The sequence below is a fragment of the Typha angustifolia genome, chromosome 2 (assembly GCF_048772165.1).
Source record: "Typha angustifolia cultivar Huaian chromosome 2, ASM4877216v1, whole genome shotgun sequence".
Taxonomy (NCBI): domain Eukaryota; kingdom Viridiplantae; phylum Streptophyta; class Magnoliopsida; order Poales; family Typhaceae; genus Typha; species Typha angustifolia.
The window spans coordinates 2,197,673-2,216,165 of NC_133240.1; the positions used below are offsets into that span (position 1 = coordinate 2,197,673).

Here is an 18,493-nt window from a genome sequence, read left to right on the forward strand (position 1 = left end):
GGTTAGGGCAAGTGTTGGATAGATTGGAAGAAGGGGGAGGAGAGGGCCACCCCTAAGGGACTAGGGTGATTGGCTGGTCGAGGGAGGTTAGAAGCGGCGTCGCCGGGGATTGAGAGAACGGGAGCGAAGAAGACGAAGGAGGCAAGGCAAAACTCAATTCTCAATAATCAATAATCAATAATGACTTTGATTGCCATCCACATCCTTTTAGAGGCTAACCAGGCGCGTTCGAACGCACCGAGTTCGCTCCTCTGGATTTGCGAACGCGATGCAAGCGTTCGAACGCGCGATCGAACGCACCTGTCGGTATTTGCAAACCCGATGCAGGCGTTCACAGTGCGTTCAAACGCACCGCGTTCAAACGCACAGTGCACTCTCTTCACCCACGTTCACAACCCCGTTCACAAACCGCGTTCGAACTCACTCCACCCGCGTTCGAACGCGACTTACAGAAAACTTATTTTAATAGAAATTAAACGCTAAAACATGAAACAAAAACACTCCTAAAGTGAATCTATGCTTGAGACGACATCGGTGAAGTCGGAATCATATCAGAGCATATTGTTGTTGCTATTGAAGAATCTAAAGATTTATCTACTATCTCCATTGAAAGTTTATTGGGATCACTCCAATCCCATGAACATCGCATGAATCAATTTGATTCCCCTTCCTTAGAGTAAGCCTTTCAATCTCAAGTTTCATTGAGAGGAGGTTCTAGAGGGAGAGGAGGACGGCATTTTGGCCATGGGAGAGGTAGAAATAATGGAGGAAGAGGCTAAGAAAATGAAAATGATAATACATTCTCATCTACCTCAACTAGAGGTAGAGGTAGAGGACGAGGACGATATGCAGACGTTTAATGTCATCATTGGGGCAAATATGGCCACATAAAAAGAATGTGTAGAAAAAGAATTGCCGAGGAGGAAAATAAAGATGCAAACTATGCTCAAGAAAATGATCAAAAGAAGGATGATGGCTCTCTCTTTCTTGTTTGTAATGTACAAGATGTTATTAATGATATTTGGTACGTTGACAGTAGTTGTAGTAACCACAGGGAACAAATGTGCTTTTGTCACTTTGGATGAATCTATCCAAAGTGAGGTTCGCATCGGCGATAACAACAAGCTACCGGTCAAAGGGAGTGGTGACATTTTTGTCAAAACAAAGAAAGGTGTCAAATGCATTACTAATGTCTTCTATGTTCCAGATCTTAAGCAAAATCTTTTGAGTGTTGGATAACTTCTTTCTAAGGGTCATGATGTTCTCTTCAAGGAAGACTCATGCGAAATCAAGAACAAGAACAATATTCTTATAGCCAAAGTGAAGATGACACCAAACAAGATGTTTCCCTTGAAGATACAAAGTGAAGTTCTTCCATGCTTCAACACCATCATAAAGGATGAGTCATGGCTTTGGCATCTCTGGTATGGTCATTTGAGTTTTAACTCTCTTTCTCACATGTGCAAGAAACATATGGTACGAGGCATGCCAAATATTCATCAACATGATCAAGTATGTGAAGGATGTGCACTTGGAAAACATCACCGAGACTCTTTTTCAAGTGAAAAAGCTTGGAGAGCATCCAAACCTCTTGAGCTTGTTCATACCGATCTATGTGGCCCTATGCACACAATATCCATTGGAGGTAATCGTTATTTCCTTACCTTCATTGATGATTATAGTAGAAAGATATGGATTTATTTTCTTAAAGAAAAGAGAGATGTATTGAACAAGTTTAAAGAATTCAAGGTCTTAGTCGAAAAGCAAAGTGGATATATTTTAAAAACTTTGCGTTCCGACCAAGGAGGTGAATATAATTCACAAGATTTTATCTCTTTTTTTAAAGAGCATGGCATAAAACATCAAGTTACTACTCGCTATACACCACAACAAAATGGAGTGGCAGAAAGGAAGAACCAGACTATTATGGAGCTTGCTAGAAGCATTTTAAAGGCAAAAGGGATGCCTAATACATTTTCGACCGAAACCGTTGCATGTGCAGTCTATCATTTGAATCGTGCAACTTCCAAAAGTGTGCATGACATGACACCTCAAGAAGCTTGAAGTGGACACAAGCCTTGTGTTGCTGACTTGAGGGTTTTTGGAAGCATTGCCTATGTGCATGTGCATGATGAAAAAATGAAGAAATTGGATGACAAATCTGAAAAATGTATTCTTATAGGCTATAGTGAAATGTCCAAAGCCTATAAACTCTTTAATCCCCTTACCAAGAAGGTTATTGTAAGTAGAGATGTAAAATTTAATGAAGGAGAATCTTGGGGGTGGGATGGAAAAGAGAAAAGAAAATATTCTATTCTTGTAGGTGAAGAAGAAAGTCAAGGTGGTGATCTTGGAGAAGAAGAAAGGACTCCACCTACTTCTCGGTCTTCCTCTTCCACGTCATCTTCAACGTCTTCATCATCGGAGTCTCTACCAAGGAAGACAAGGAGCATTAGAGATATCTATGAAGCTGCAAGAGAAGTATCATATGATGATATGAGCAACTTTACACTATTTATTGATGGAGATCCTATCACTTTTGAGGAGGCTTCAGACCAACAAAAATGGAGGCATGCTATGGATCAAGAAATTGATTCAATCATAAAAAATGATACTTGGGATCTTGTAGATCTTCCTACTAGGCACAAACCAATAGGTGTTAAATGGATCTATAAGACCAAGTTGAATGAAAAAGGTGAAGTTGAGAAGCACAAGGCTCGATTGGTAGCAAAAGGCTACAATCAAAAGTATGGCGTTGACTACGACGAAGTTTTTGCCCCTGTTGTTCGACTTGAGACTATTCGTATGGTCTTGGCTTTGGCAGCTCAAAATAAATGGAAGGTGCATCAAATGGATGTCAAATCAGCATTCCTGAATGGTGTTCTTGAAGAGGAGGTCTATATTGATCAACCTCCAGGCTATGTAAAAAAAGGTGAAGAGCATAACGTATGCAAGTTGAAGAAAGCCTTGTATGGCTTAAAGCAAGCACGAAGGGCATGGTATAGTCACATAGATGGATATTTCTTGAAAAATGGATTCAAAATGTGTCTATTTGAGCATACTCTTTATATCAAAGAAGATACACATGGTGAGTTTTTAATTACATGCATTTATGTTGATGATTTGATCTTCACTGGCAATAGTCCAAATTATTGTGAAGCTTTCAAGAAAAGCATGATGCATGAATTTGAGATGACAGATATGGGACTTCTATATTTCTTTCTTGGCATTGAAGTTAAACAAAGTGGAGACAAAATTTCCATCTCACAAAAGAAGTATGCAACGGATCTCTTTAAGAGATTCTGAATGGAAGGTGCTTCACCTATAAGCACACCAATGGAGGTTGGCTTAAAATTAAGCAAGCAAGGTGATGATAAATCTGTAGATGCTACTCTTTATAGAAGTCTTGTTGGTAGTCTTATGTACTTAACAGGTACAAGACTAGATATTTTGTACTCTGTTAGTCTTTTAAGCAGATTCATGGAAACACTAAGAAGATGTCATTGGAATGCTGGGAAAAGAATTTTGAGATATATTAGTGGTACTTTGGATAAAGGTATTACTTATAAAAGTACTAATAATTCATGTTTAGTTGGTTATTGTGATAGTGATTGGGGTGGAAGCACCGACGATAGCAAGAGTACTTCCGGCTATGTTTTCAATGTCGGCTCCGGTGCAATCTCATAGTCTTCAAAGAAGCAAGATATTGTCGCTCTCTCTACTGCAGAAGCAGAGTATATTGCCTTGTCGTTAGCAAGTTGTCAAGCATTATGGCTAAGGTAGATTTTTGAAGAACTCAAGCATCCACAAGGAAAAGGCACAAATTTATTTTGTAATAACAAATCAGTAATTGCACTCACAAAGAACCCAGTCTTCCATAGTAGAAGCAAGCATATTCGAGTTAGGTATCATTTCATTCGAGATTTGGTCAAAGATGGTGAGATCGAGGTTAAGTATTGCAAGACTCAAGATCAATTAGCAAACATATTCACCAAAGCTCTCAAGATGGATACCTTCACCAAATTGAAGAAGAAAGTCGGTGTGGAAATGGTCTAGCTTAAGAGGAAAATGTTAGAATATTAAGCTAGCCTATTTGACCAGTCAATTAGATTAATTGGCTAGTATAGAATTCAAGAAAAATGCTTTGATTTTGAGGTGACTCTTAGTGTTTGTATACCTTTAAATAATAGTAATCTTTGGATTCTCTAGATGATGGAAATCAAAGAGTTATATATGATAACTAAGAGTTATATAATATATCTAAGAGTCATGTAAACCACTATATATATGTGATCTTATCTTGTGCAAGAATATGAAGAAAAGTTTAAAGTTTTTTATCCACTTTATCTTGTGTTACTGTTGAGTTTACCATCACATCCTCCTCTATCCCTAGCAATAGCCAACTATTCCATCTCTTTAGACAGTTCCTGCCCTTGTGATGGGTACATTGTTGGCTGATTTGATGTTGCATGGTGTGGCTAGAACGTAGATGGAGCTGGTATTGCTTTAGCTGAGTTTCCTTCTTTCATTTGTACGGGGAAAACAATATTTCTGGAGCACTGTACGAATGCTTTACATGGGGAAGCGTTAGTTCTCCTGCTTATCCATCAAGGAAGCCTCCAATCTGGCTACAGAAAGAAGCCAAACCTTGGTCTCTGCTATTAGCGAGCCTAATCCTGGTAAGATTAATTGGATCATAGCTTCTCTTGTCTCGGAATGCCGACAATGATCTCTAAAGCCCCTTTCTTAAGGGTTTGCTACACTAGTAGGAGTAGCAACCCTATAGCAGCTAATAGGCTTGCTAGGTTTGCGGTTTCAAATATGATTTGCAAGGAACGGATGAACTCTCCCGTAAACTTCTGTTGTAATCTGACTTTGAATGAATGATTAGTCCCTAGACTAATTTTCAAAGAAGAAACAAAAACAACGTGGCTGCATTCTATTAATGTCAACGCGCCTATATACGACGTGGCCTCAGCTTGGCTACTCATTTCTATATGTAATTTCCTCTCAACATGAATAGAGTCCAAATATATATTACATGTACTAACAATTAATTTATATGAAAATTTTTTAGTCTGCACGCTATCAATGTCAACAGCCACTGACGTCTAGCTGGTGGAATCGAATGTAGGTATGCCATGGCGGTTTCATTGCTGGAGAGGATTGAGATATATCAGCTACCAATTCATTTTGCTACATATAAAATTCATAAAACAACGACTTTGCCCAAATCAAAACTAGTTCCACTTGCAACAAAAAATCCAAAAAGAAAAGGAAAATTCAGAGAACGAGACAGAGGGATATCAGCTATAAATACACATACTGTCATTAAAGTTTCCTTCACCGGTTCTAACGCCTCTCAAGAGCTAGCAACAAAATGTATCTTGTGCTTCTGTGAGCTTCCTGTCCGGTACGTACCTCTCACAATTTTCTTCTTCAGAGTCACTTAATGAGCATTACAATATCACAAGCTCACTGCTTAATTTTCTCATGTTTTTATTAGTCTTACAAAATTGTTCAATTGTCTTCTTATGTAGGACTATATTATAGCATTGATCCCATTTGTTGATGTTGGAAACTTGTAGAAGTCTAACTTAATTGATGTACAGTTGACAGGGTCTGTTGGTTCAGATGTATTGATGTAAAGATCTGTTCTTTATGACTTCAACCAAGAAAGGAAATGTTATATTACAAAACTAAGATTAGGTTAGGTGTTTTAGGGCTTAATTGATGCATGAATTTTTGACCGACATTAGTAAATTGGATTTAGAGGCTTTGGAATCTAGGATATGGGCCATGGCGAGTGTTACAATCCGATTTCATAGGTTAAGTCGAATTAAGTTAGTTACTTAGCTTTATCTTATTATTTTGAATTTTAAATAAATTAAATAATTCGTATATGAATCTAATTCGCTAAGAATTTTACTTCTATAAATAGGGGCTGACATGTGTTGATAATTATCATTGAATTGAAGAAATCTAAGTTTAGCCGAGTTATTACTTTCGTCCTTATATTTTATTTTAGCTGTTAGGTCGCTTTATGTTTTTAAAACTAGATCATAGCCGTAGAACCTTCAACACTTCCAAACCCTAGCCACCTTCCACCAATAGCCACTCTACTTTATAGCCATCTATCACCACCCTTGGCTATTTGCCACTCTGCAACGATCACCGCAACGTTAGATAATTACTATTATACCCTCCTTTGGCATTGCTCCACTATTTTATTTTTAACTTTTTATCCTGACCACAGATATAGGTAAAACTAAAGCTATTAAAACCCTAACTTACGAGGCTACCTCCACCTAAATATTCATAATTTTTTTACATCCGGATTCGTCTAGATCTGATTCGTAATAGCGAGGATCACATAGAGGCTGTTTTGTTGCAATCAAACCGAAGACTTGGCAACTTTTAAAGATCACAATGAAGGGTGATAATTCAAACTACAAAATTATTATCGAGTTTTTAACCACCAATCCCCCAAAAGAACTTATTTTCCTATATCTGTAGATAAGGGAATTCAAACAAGAAAGAAAGAAAATGGTATATTACAAAACTAAGATTAGGTTAGGTGTTTTAGGGCTTAATTGATGCATGAATTTTTGACAGACATTAGTAAATTGGATTTAGAGGCTTTGGAATCTAGGGTATGGGCCAAGGCAAGGATCACATAGAGGCTGTTTCATTGCAATCAGACCAAAGACTTGGCAATTTTTAAAGATCACAATGAAAGGTGATATTCCAAACTATAAAATTATTATTGAGTTTTTAACCACCAATCCCCCAAAAGAACCTATTTTCCTATATCTATAGATAAGGGAATTCTGGTGGAGTGAAATTGGATGAACTATGAAAAAATAAACTTGGCAATTTTTAAAGATCACAATGAAGGGTGATATTCCAAACTATAAAATTATTATCGAGTTTAACCACCAATCCCCCAAAAGAACCTATTTTCCTATATCTATATATAAGGGAATTCTGGTGGAGTGAAATTGGACGAACTATGGAAAAATAAACTTATATAAATCCAGAGGTATGATATGATACTAATTAAAAAAGAATGTAATAAATGCCCTAGGATGTATGATCTATCACATGCTATCTATAATAATATACAAAAAAAAAATAACATCAAAAGGATGGTACATGAAAAAACTTCGAACGGAAAAGAAGCTACGGATCCAAACTAATCACTAAAACTTATACCAATTAACAAGAAGCTTACAAAGATCATCTATTGATCTCTACGGCTTACCAACCTTGCTTGCTAGATCCCACGATACACTACTTCCCGTGATAAGTTTCTAAACCTTAGTGACCTTTGAGGTTGACTCTTCCGTCTCAGTGACCCTTGAGAGTAGTTTACAAGAATTTTACATATCACCAACTAATCTCCATGACTCAATATGTACTAATCTTGCTCATTAGACCCAATAATATATTGCTTCCCGTGATGGGTTTTCAAACCTTAGTGACCCTTGAGGTCGAAACTTCTATCTCAGTGACCCTATAGATATAATTCTTTTAGATCTAATGTAAATATGTAGAGTTGAGAATAATTCAAAACTTGCATCTAAAGTAGAGACTTGATCTCTAATGGCCTCCAGCAGATAATCTCAAGATAATGATCCACAACCCTTTATAGAGTTAGATTAAACCCCTTTATATCTCTTAAAGATAAAATAAATACTTTTTAGAGATAAGATAAATATCTCTTAGAGATAAGATAAGCATCTCTTAAAAATAAGATAAATATCTTTTAGAAATAATGCAAAAAGATATATAAACAAATGTTACAAAAGAACAGAATATATAAAGATTTTGCGATCCCATTCAAATGCAAGTTCACGTCATCGAATGGCCTAACTTGAGTATCTATATCTTCGAACGGCTTCGAATGGCTGCTAGGGTGCGTTCAAATGATAAAAAAAATACTTCTATGTATCTTTGAACGTTTTCTACGATGTGTTCAAACGATAGAGTGGTTGTTCCTATGCTCTTGAGTAGTTTTTTCATACTTAACAAACTAGTTAAAAATATTTAATTACTTGCTAGAAAATATTTTTTAATTAGAATGCTCAACAATAGCTAAATAGGAAATGAAAGAGAACACGCAAACACAATTTTTAATGTGAAAAATCTTTTGTCAAACAAAATTACAGATCCCATTTGAGATCAAACCAAACACCATAATAATCAAGAGTTACAAAACACTTATAGACCATCCATTCTTACTCAGTCGTCTCCGAAGTAATTTGCTTGACTCCTTCTCAATAAACCACTTTTTATGCTTAGTACCCAACCTTAGTAACCCTCAAAGTTGAAGACCTACCTCTGTGATCCTTGAGGCAAAATAAAAATAATATTAAATCTAATAAAGCTCCATCAAAATGTAGTATAAAAGCCTTACGATTCAGCTCTTTCAACTATTCTCATTTTGCTCTCCCTAATTTTTTTCAATAGCCTCCAGGAATCCACATCTATTTACTTTAAGAATTCTTTTTATAGTCCCAAGAGGTAGAATCCCAAAAAAATTCCAATTTGGTAACAACTCGAACTAAAAAAGAAAATTTTTTGTGCTCCATGCGAATAGGTTAACTCGTTTAGACGCCCGAGTGTTCTCAGTGTATCTTATTCGAATGCCTTCCTACGTTGGAAATATTTGGCTCTCTTAAAAATCTTATTCAAACATTTTTCCTATCTTGGAAATATATTGCTTTCTGGAAAAATCCATTCGAATGGATTTTGCATATTGAAAATATGTTGCTCTTTTGCAAAATTTTATTTGAATGGATTTTGAATAGAATTCCTGCATTATATTCTTCAAACAGAAAGAGCTTAAATTTTGATTGTCAAATAGAAAGAAATTGAGCTATTGATGTTGACAATAAATTTAAAAAATTTATATACAAAAAGTCTTTGCTTTCTGACAAATTTGTCAATAACAAAACTAACGCTAGTTCCTCCCTTAGTTCAAATTAGACTACAGGATAGAAAATGAGAAGTACAGCCAAAATACATTATTTCATTGTAGGTTAGTGTTCAATAGTCCCAAACTAATAATATATGAAGAAAAATAGTACGAAAGTAATGTGCACAATTCTTCAAATAAATAAAATTTTCTAACAGCTATATATAACCTTTTGCTTGGATAATCTAGTAATAGATTAAAGACTCCAAGACTGACTATCTTGTGTAAGAAAAAATTTTATGGGACAAATTACATTTTACAACCTACGTTTGCATGGCTTTATCACTCACGCCATATCTCCACCATGTTTTGGATTTTATTCTAAGAAAACTCCCCATGTATGCGACTGATGGAAAAATATCAATGTAAGAATATTCTAATTTCATTTATTAAAATATCCTCTCCTATCTTTCTACAGGGATTCCCTTCTCATAAAATATATCAGGATTTTTATACATTTTGGTTTTTGTTGTTGTAATAGAGTGTCATTTGAGAATCCTCATTTCCCTTCTTTCGTAACATCTAACCTCTGGCCAGATTTTAGGTTTAGAAATCCAGATCTCATCAACTCTTCTATTTTACGCCCAGTCAACCACTGGTGTTTCGTGCTACTTTTTATATTATGCCTAGCTAGTTAGCCAGAGATGGAGAGTTTACAAGTCCTCTCCCATATTTTGAGTTTCCTTCAACAATTTGCATTCAAGATTTTACTACATCTTTGCAGGTAGCAATGTCCAAAATTTCCATCCAATAGTAAAAAAGAAAATATGGCAGAAGCTGTAGTCTTTGAAATTCTTGATAAAATAGGGTCAATTGTGGCAAGCAATGCAGTGAAAGCGTTAAGTTCACAGTTAGGGAAAGAGATATCAATTTTGATCCAAGTGGAAAGTCAAATAAAACAGGTTGAAAGTGAGCTTAGTGTAATGCATCCATTCTTATATCAAGCGCAAAGATATGGAGGCTATGATCCCACACTAAAAGCTTGGTTGCAGCAAGTACAAAAGTTGGCACTTGAAATCGAGGATATTACCGATGAGTATACTTACCTAGTTAGTGGTTATCAAAGTGGATATCGAGGATTTCTCAAGAACACTTTTCACAAATCTAAAAATTTCAACTCTTGGCATAAAGTTGCTATTGAGTTAAAGGAAATCCAAAATAGTCTTCATAACCTTTCAAGCATGAAAGAAAGGTACAGCATTACATTGACAAAAGAAATTGACACTTCTTATTCATCTGAAGGACTACATGATTCCACTTTCTCTTCCTATGCGATGGATAACAACGAGCTTGTAGGTATTCAAGAAGAAAGAGAAAAGATAATGCAATATCTAACAACCGGAGGAAAGCTAACATCCATAATTTCAGTTCGGGGTATGGGAGGATCGGGGAAAACTACTCTTGTTCGTAATATTTGTGAAAGTAGAATTATAAAGGAACATTTTGATTATCATTTTTGGGTTTCTATCTCTCAAAAGTATCAACTTGAGGATATATTAAGAGGGATGGTTAAAAATGTCTTCACTAATAATGAAAACCCCATAAGTATTCAGAGTATGAGCAGTACAAATCTAATAGAGCTACTTCAGAGAAATTTGCAAGACAAAAGGTACTTGATTGTTTTAGATGATGTATGGAGTAGAGATGTTTGGATCAAATTATTTTCTATTTTTAGTGAGAACAACTCGGGAGGTAGAGTGGTAATAACAACACGATTGAAAGATGTAGCAGAATTAGCAACAGAAAACTATGATCTTGAGTTAAAAAACCTACACAAGTTAGAAGCATGGGATCTATTTTGTAGATGGGCTTTTAGAAACATGGAGGATAAAAGATGTCCAGAGGATCTTGAACAATGGGGAAGAAAGATTGTAGACAAGTGCCATGGTTTGCCACTAGCTATTGTTGTTGTAGGCAATTTATTGTCTTTCAGAAGGATGAAGGTAGCAGAATGGGAAAAATTCTATAATGAAATTAATTGGGAATTACATGATAGCTTAGACAATCAAAATTTGAGCTCGGTAATGAGAGTTTTGAATCTAAGTTATAATCACTTGCCAAGTCATTTGAAGAACTGTTTCTTGCTTTGTGGCATCTTTCCAGAGGATTACTTAATGTTTAGAAAGAGGCTAATTAGATTGTGGGTTGCTGAAGGTCTTGTTGCATCAAAGAGTACTAAGACATTGGAAGAAGTTGCAGAGGAGTACCTTAATGAACTCATTGATCGATGCTTGTTACAAGTTGTGGAAAGAAATGACTTTGGAAGGGTCAAGTCTTGTCAAATGCACGATCTTGTGCGGGAATTAGCCATATCAATTTCTGCAAAAGAAAATTTTTGCACATCATATGATAAATCACAGATGAGAATGATTAACCATAATGCTCGCCGGATGAGGTCAGATGAGTATAGTGATAGTTTCCAGTCAAGTCTCAATTTTTCACACCTTCGCTCCATTTATTTGTTCGATACTACCAACTTTTCTCTAACCTCTCTATCTTGGGTTTCACAGAATGTAAGATATCTGAGAATATTAGATATACAAAATGCCCCAATCACATGCCTACCGGATGATATTTTCAATCTATTCAACTTACGCTACTTGGGTTTGAGGAAAACAAATGTTAAGCAGCTACCAAACTCCTTAAGTAAACTTCGTAGGCTCCACACTCTTGATCTTTGCAGAACTGCAATAAACAAGTTGCCAAGTACGACAGTAGAATTAAAGGAGTTGCGACACTTGTTTGTAGAGAAAATATTGGATGCAAATTTTAGAAAATTTCATGATTGTAGTAGTATAGAAGCTCCAAAGGGACTGTGGCATTTGACAGACCTACAAACTCTACAAAGCATTGAAGCAACCATGGACTTGGTGGGACAAATAGGAAACTTGACTCAGCTGAGAAGTTTCCGAATTAGAAAAGTTAAAAAAATTCACTGCTATCAGCTATTTAAATCCATTGATAAGATGCAGTTCCTCTCTAGCTTAGATGTGTACGCAACAGATGAGAATGAGTATATCAGTTTAGAAGCATTGAGCTCCATACCTCAGCATCTTCAAAAGCTGAGTCTAAAAGGCAGATTACAAGAAGGTGTTTTGGGTTCCCCTTTGTTTCAATCCCAACAGGTCAACCTTAAGTGGCTTAGTCTACGGTGGTGCAAGCTCAAGAAAGATCCTCTCGGAGCTATCTCTTGTATGTCTAGTCTAACATGTCTTTGTCTTCAAAGGGCATATGAAGGAAAAGTCATGATCTTTCAGCCAGGGTGGTTTCCTAGTTTGAAAAGACTTTTTTTAAGAGATATGTCATGGCTTGAGTTTATATCTTTCGAGAAGTCGGTGCAAAGCCTTGAGAAGTTAGAATTGGCCGGCTTGACACAATTGAAGGAGTTCCCACGGGGAATGAACAACCTTGTATTTCTCCATGACCTTTTTCTATGGGATTTGCACCCAGAATTCATTTGCAATATCCAAAGTGCAAATGGGAAAAATAAAACTAAACATATTCCTATCATTAAATATTTTCATGAAAATGCTGAAGGTCGCTGGAGTGTTGTCAATCTTGCCCAAGCTTCTCAAAAAGTAACTTGAACACATTTGAATCCTTTCTCTTTTTTTTTGTCACATGAATATAGATGCCAAGCGCTCACTTCTTTCTTCTTTTAGATCTAAGGATGGTTTTCTAAGGTACTGCACACCTCATCGTCAACAATGCATAAATCCTGGAGTCGCCAACAATGCATAAATTCTGAAGTTTTTAGGTGAGTTACAGTATTAATTGAAAGATAAGCTCATTCTAGGATTGTCGGAATATATAAGTTAGATACTATTAGTTTGCCTTCTAAAATAGAGCATGCTTTTCTGTATAACCTTTGAGGTAGTCATGTTAATTTGAATAACATATCACTACTTGTATATTTATCTCAAATTTAAATACAATATTTATTGTTAGTGATTTTAGCATACATAAAATATTAATTAATTGGTGTGCCAAGCTTCACAGATTTATTCCTCATATATATTGAGGAGACGTGCTCTTTTGTCATGAAGAGAAGGAGACGGTAGACCATCTCGCCAAGGCAGTCTAGTTCTCTTGCAACCTCGCCCTAAAACAGGATAGTGGCCCGGGCAACTTTGTGAAATGGTCGTCGCTCTCCGCTCAAGAGTCGCTCGGGACGACCTGGCCTATTGCCATGTGGTTACGTGGAGTATTTGAAAAATTCATAATGAAGTGGTTTTCTGGAAAGTTGTAGGACAATGAAGCTCATAAGGGGTTTTTTAGTATCGACGGTGGTAAAGATGCTTAATGGTTTGGCAGTAGATTCCGATTGGCCCGAAAAACCCAATCCGAACTCAGCCCGGCTCTCCCACCTCTATCATGAAGCATCTGCCAAAGTCTCAATCGGTTTATTTAAACATGCAAATCAATCTAATTTCCTCACTTCTCCAAGAGTAGCCAATTTGGAGGGCGATTTGATCGTCCAGTTGAAGTCTTAGGTGTCAAAAGTTGAGAAAAGTATTGATGATGGTTTGAGCTTACGTCTTCAACATCTTTCATGATAGCTAATGTGTACGTAGGGTATGACTTTCGGGTGCAACAACGAAACTATGCATTCTTGGTCCTATAAAAAGCTTATTTAGTAGTATACAGTATTTTCATTTATTAGTTATATATATATTTGTTAGTATTAGGGTTCAAAAATTGATAGCAATAGAACAAACAGTATGATCGATCGTCTCCAACAGCCTATTTAACAAGACAAAAGTATTTTGATCATATATTCCAAAATTCTCGAGAGAGAGGAAGAATTAGATTAGGTAGGTTCATCTACAAACTTCCATAGACATACTAATGTCTAAGTGTCAAGTTTTTCTCCTGCTCGCAGTTGATCACAATGAGCTACTTCATGAAACTCGATTGCCTCCAAATGATGAACCCCGACATAGATCATGATTGGTATCCTTGGAAGTAGACATGTGCTCTCAAATGTTTCCACTCTTCTAATGTGCTTCAAGGCATGAACAATAGTTGACAAGTTTGGACAATTGAACTCCTCATCAAAGATGAAAGATAGCTGATTGAGGATCCAAGAAATCACTGTATTGTATTCTCTTGGTTCCCTTAGAGTTCTTTGCCCTTCTCTAACCCTATAATCCTTTTATAAGTATTAGGGGATCATATTTAGGTAGACTGGATAAATTATAAAAGGAAATCCAAAGTCCAGAATAGTTTTTGAACTTTCTATGTTCATGTTCAGCTCTATGCGATTGGTTCGAATTGGTTTTCGCACCTGACTTTTATGTGTGCTGTGGTTCGTATAGTAGGAAAGCTCTCATTATAACCTTCCAATTACCATAATTTGCTCCATCAAGAATTGGAAGCCTAATTGAGGAGTGCCCATCTTTATGGGAATTCATTGCCCTGCGGATCTTCTAGCGGATCTCTTTTATCGTAAGAGAGCTCTGCTTTGATACTAATTGAAAAAAAAAAAATTAAACCCTAAGCACAATGTTCCAAACGGTTGCTTAAGTAAATAAAAATATGACGTAACAATTAGAGTATTAAGCAAAGATAAACACTAATATTTTTATGTGGAAAAACTCAAAACAAGTAAAAAAAAACCACAGATCTAAAGTTAGAAAAACTAATCACTAAATAAATTGTAGCAATTTACAAAACTAACTTACAAACACCTTATCAATCCCTACGACTCTATCTAAAATAGTCTTGATCACTTGACCCCACAATTCACCTAAACCACCCACTTCCAAAAATCATGTGTTCCTCACATGGAGAGATCCACGTGATTCTCATATAACCAGTTAGTGAAATAATCTCACAAAGTATTTGGCATAAGTCTAGAAACACCATAATAATCCAAGCAAATAATCCAAAGTTATAATTATCATAGGCTTCAATAAGCCTCTAAGAATACAAGTCCATACACAAATTTTAAGCATAAAACCCTCGCAGGGGCTAAAGTCTAACTAGGAACAACAGAATAAACAATAATAATAGGAAAACAAATATGCTACTCCTCAATATCTGCGTCCTCCATAATTAGCTCTGAAATATTTCCACCAAAATGGCGGTGAGCACAGGGCCCAGCAAGTATAATCCAATAGTAATGTATGAATATGGTATTACATGATAAATAGAAATGCATAATCATAATTATGAACATATCAAGTAAATGTGTACAATACAATTTTTAATAAACTTTCATTATCATAGCTCAATATATATAAAAATCCACACAGAAACCATGTCACTAATGTCATATTTCACAAAGCAACATAGTATTGAGGGGGACTAGTCATCTAGTGGTATTATCGCTCATACATGCCTGACGACACTGCATATAATCGGTTGTCTATGGCTATTAGACTAATAACCCTAGTCGTAGGCCCATCATCACTGCTCTAGTAAATCATCGCAAAAAGCAGAATCATTACTTGTAGCTGAATCATCGCACATAGTAGAATCATCGCATACAAAGGGTAATAGCTCACAGCTCGATAGATGCCTTGACCCTGCATCCTCGGGTACTGCTAGAACTATAGCCCTACCTCTCAATCATCTTATTAATATCATTCTATACTAGTCTCCAATCAAGGCAGTGTAATCACCTAAATGCTCTACCAACTAACGACCTTAGATGTAGACCACTAATATAATACTATATAATACACTCTACCATTAACCCCGGGTTTAATGGGTGAGAGGGGCACTGCCTAATTTGGACTAGACTAATAATTATACGAGCATGTGGTGTCATGACTTCTATTATTTATTATATCATGATCATCAAAGTTACATATATTATAATTAAACATGGGGTCTATCATACATATGCAATAAGTAGTAATTAATGCCAGTAAGAAATGACATATGTAAACATTATTCGTAGACTAATATAGGATCTAACTCGCTTGAAATATCTCTAGAATCTGTCTCTCTCCTAATCAATCGGCTCCTCCTAAATTTCGAGGTCCTCCTCACATAGTAATAGGTCGAATAATTTATAAGATAAAATAAACATAAAAATGATGAACTTATAGAACTAACTACCTTGTTGTATAAATTAAGTTTATTTCTTTAGGTCCGAGTAGGTGACTTGATCTTGCATTTATCCTTCCCTATTAATATATTATTTTGTATTAATTAAAAATTATCATTTATGGTAAAATTAGAATTACCCACATTTGCAAATGTTAAAGATAATTGAAAAGATTAATAAATTCAAATGCCTAATTTAATTATGTATTATCCTAAATTATGTTAATAATATGATTGAGAAAAATCTAGAAAGGTAGCTAACATAAATTTATAAAAACAAAATTTTAAAAGACTGGCTAGCTTAGGCTTCACAGGCTAGGCTCAAGGCCCAGTCAGCATTAATGTTGAGGAAGTGGGCTACCCACAGCCTGCTAGGCCAAATGATAGGCTAGCTACAGGTGTGGGCCACGGCCCACATTGTAGCCTGCCTAGAGATTGGGTGGGCTGGGCTTAAAAGCCCAGTCAACCACATAAACCACCAAAATATTGGTGGATTGGCCTGAGCCCAATCCACCTGTAACTACGAGTGTGGGCTGCGGTCCACACCATAGCCAGTCCATCGCTAGCTACGGGCCTGGGCTGCGGCCCACCCCGTAGCCCACAAAGGTTGAGTGGACTAGGCTCACGAGTCCAGCCCACCGCTGGCTACAGGCGTGGGCTACGGCCTGCCCCGTAGCCCACAAAAGTCGGGTGGAGTAGGCTCACGAGCCCAATCCCTCGCTGGCTACAGGCGTGGGCTGCAGCCCACACCCGTAGCCAACACAATCTGGTGGGGGTTTGATCAACCCCCACCCAGCTCAATCTTCTTCTCTAGGGATAGAGAGATGGAGTTGCCGCTGTCGGCGATCCCCGTCACTAGTAGCTAAGCTCCACCGGCTCCCCAAAGTGGACGAGGTCGACTTGGGTTGCAGCCCGGTTTGGACCATCAGCTAGTGTGGCCGATGGTGAGGAGTGAGGAACTCCATGGCTGGCGACCATGGAGCTTCCTAATTTAGTGAAAATGGGCTTGAAGCCCTCATCTTGAGTACCCACCTCTGCCATGTGAATAGGTGAGTCAATTGAGGCTGACGAGCGTGGTCACCACCGCCGGTGGTGGCCGCTAGTGACCAAGGAACTCGGCGGTGGAAGGCGACATGGCAGCGCCTCCCATGCACCACGTGGGTACCCAAATCCATGGCAAGGGGCTGATGCGGGGAAACTTCCCGGACCGGTGGGTAGTCGACCCGAAGTCGCCGGACAGCGAATTTCTCCGGTGAAGATAGAAATGGATAGACTATAATTAACTAGGATTTACTAAGCAATATTCAAATTAATTTAAAGGGGAGAAGGACCTGAGGATTGAGGTGAGGGGGTTTTGATTGGTCGTCGGCGCTCCGGTGATTCATTGTCCGCGACGAGGTCTTCGGCAGCTCGGAAAGATAAAAGAGAGGAAGAGGTGGAAGAGCGAGAGAGAGAGATTGCGAAGCGAAGAAAGCTAGAGGGGGAGGGGTGTTGGAGTTTATATAGAGATGAGGGGAGATAGGGGCAGAGTGGAGTTCAACTCCACTTTGGTGCACTTCCCTCCCACCTCTCACAACTAACTGCAAGAGGTGGAGGAAGAAGGAGAATAAGTCAATGCACGCGCTTGGCGCGTGCGCTATGGTTAGAGTGCATACGCATGGCACGTGCGCTTAAATTTTTTTTTTGTTGTTCATGGGTGTTACATCACCACTCCCTATAAAAGATTTCTAATCTCAATATGATATAACTCGGTCAGATTGAATCCACTTGCGACATTAGATTCATTGGGATGAGCCTATTTATCTAGTTTAATTTTTGCTTAAAAAAATAAAGCTTTTTGTTAGGGAGCGTTCAAACGCCAAGGGCACATATTTAAAATTTAGCAAGATCCAACAGCTAGATCCTCTAGAATCCCCTTCGAAATCACGTCCTTAAACTGGTCCATAATTGTAACCGATTGGATTAAGCTGATTCGTAATAACTGGTATCAGAGCCAACATTCCTCGGACCGTCATGGCTACCACAAGATCAAAGGCAGCAAAGGAAATGAGCTACTAAGGCATGGAGATGGACCACATAGCTCCGTCAAGATCACCATCCCTACAGTTTGCGAGGACGAATGGAAGGCCCTCCCGATCTCTCGCAAACCCTACTGCTCATGGCACAAACGATGTTAGAGATCAAGGCAACCCTGGTGGATATGAACCAAAATCTTCCAAGGCATACACTTGAGCATATCAACCATGGAGAGGTTAATCAAGGCAGCATCCCGCCTAGAAACAACGAGGAAGAACCAGCTAGGGCTGTGACTTCTATGGCTCCACCATCGATTGTTGCCCAACCAGATCGTTGACCTCCACCTCGTGATCATTATCGATGACCAAAGGATCGTCCCTTACCACAAGATCGGGTCCAGCACGGATCGATCTTGGCGGCACCATGGCAGCAACATAACAA

General features: G+C 37.6%; 1 protein-coding gene across 3 annotated transcripts; it reads left to right on the top strand.

The window, feature by feature from the left end:
- The first annotated feature begins 5,138 nt into the window (after positions 1-5,138).
- LOC140774377 (disease resistance protein RPM1-like) lies at positions 5,139-13,606 on the top strand. Of its 3 annotated transcripts, XM_073117368.1 has the most exons (4): positions 5,139-5,413; positions 9,705-12,558; positions 12,643-12,737; positions 12,980-13,606. In XM_073117368.1, exons 2-3 carry the CDS (start codon positions 9,748-9,750, stop codon positions 12,646-12,648), a joined length of 2,817 nt encoding a protein of 938 aa, XP_072973469.1. In that variant the 5' UTR covers positions 5,139-5,413; positions 9,705-9,747; the 3' UTR covers positions 12,649-12,737; positions 12,980-13,606. The 3 variants fall into 3 exon arrangements, 2 of the variants coding, with proteins under 2 accessions (XP_072973469.1, XP_072973460.1); XM_073117359.1 differs by having other exon boundaries at positions 9,705-12,737; XR_012106586.1 differs by lacking the exons at positions 9,705-12,558; positions 12,643-12,737.
- Positions 13,607-18,493: the final 4,887 nt, after the last annotated feature.

Coding starts and splice junctions, on each gene's coding strand:
- LOC140774377 (XM_073117359.1), top strand. CDS start 9,748: ATGGCAGAAGCTGTAGTCTTTGAAATTCTTGATAAAATAGGGTCAATT.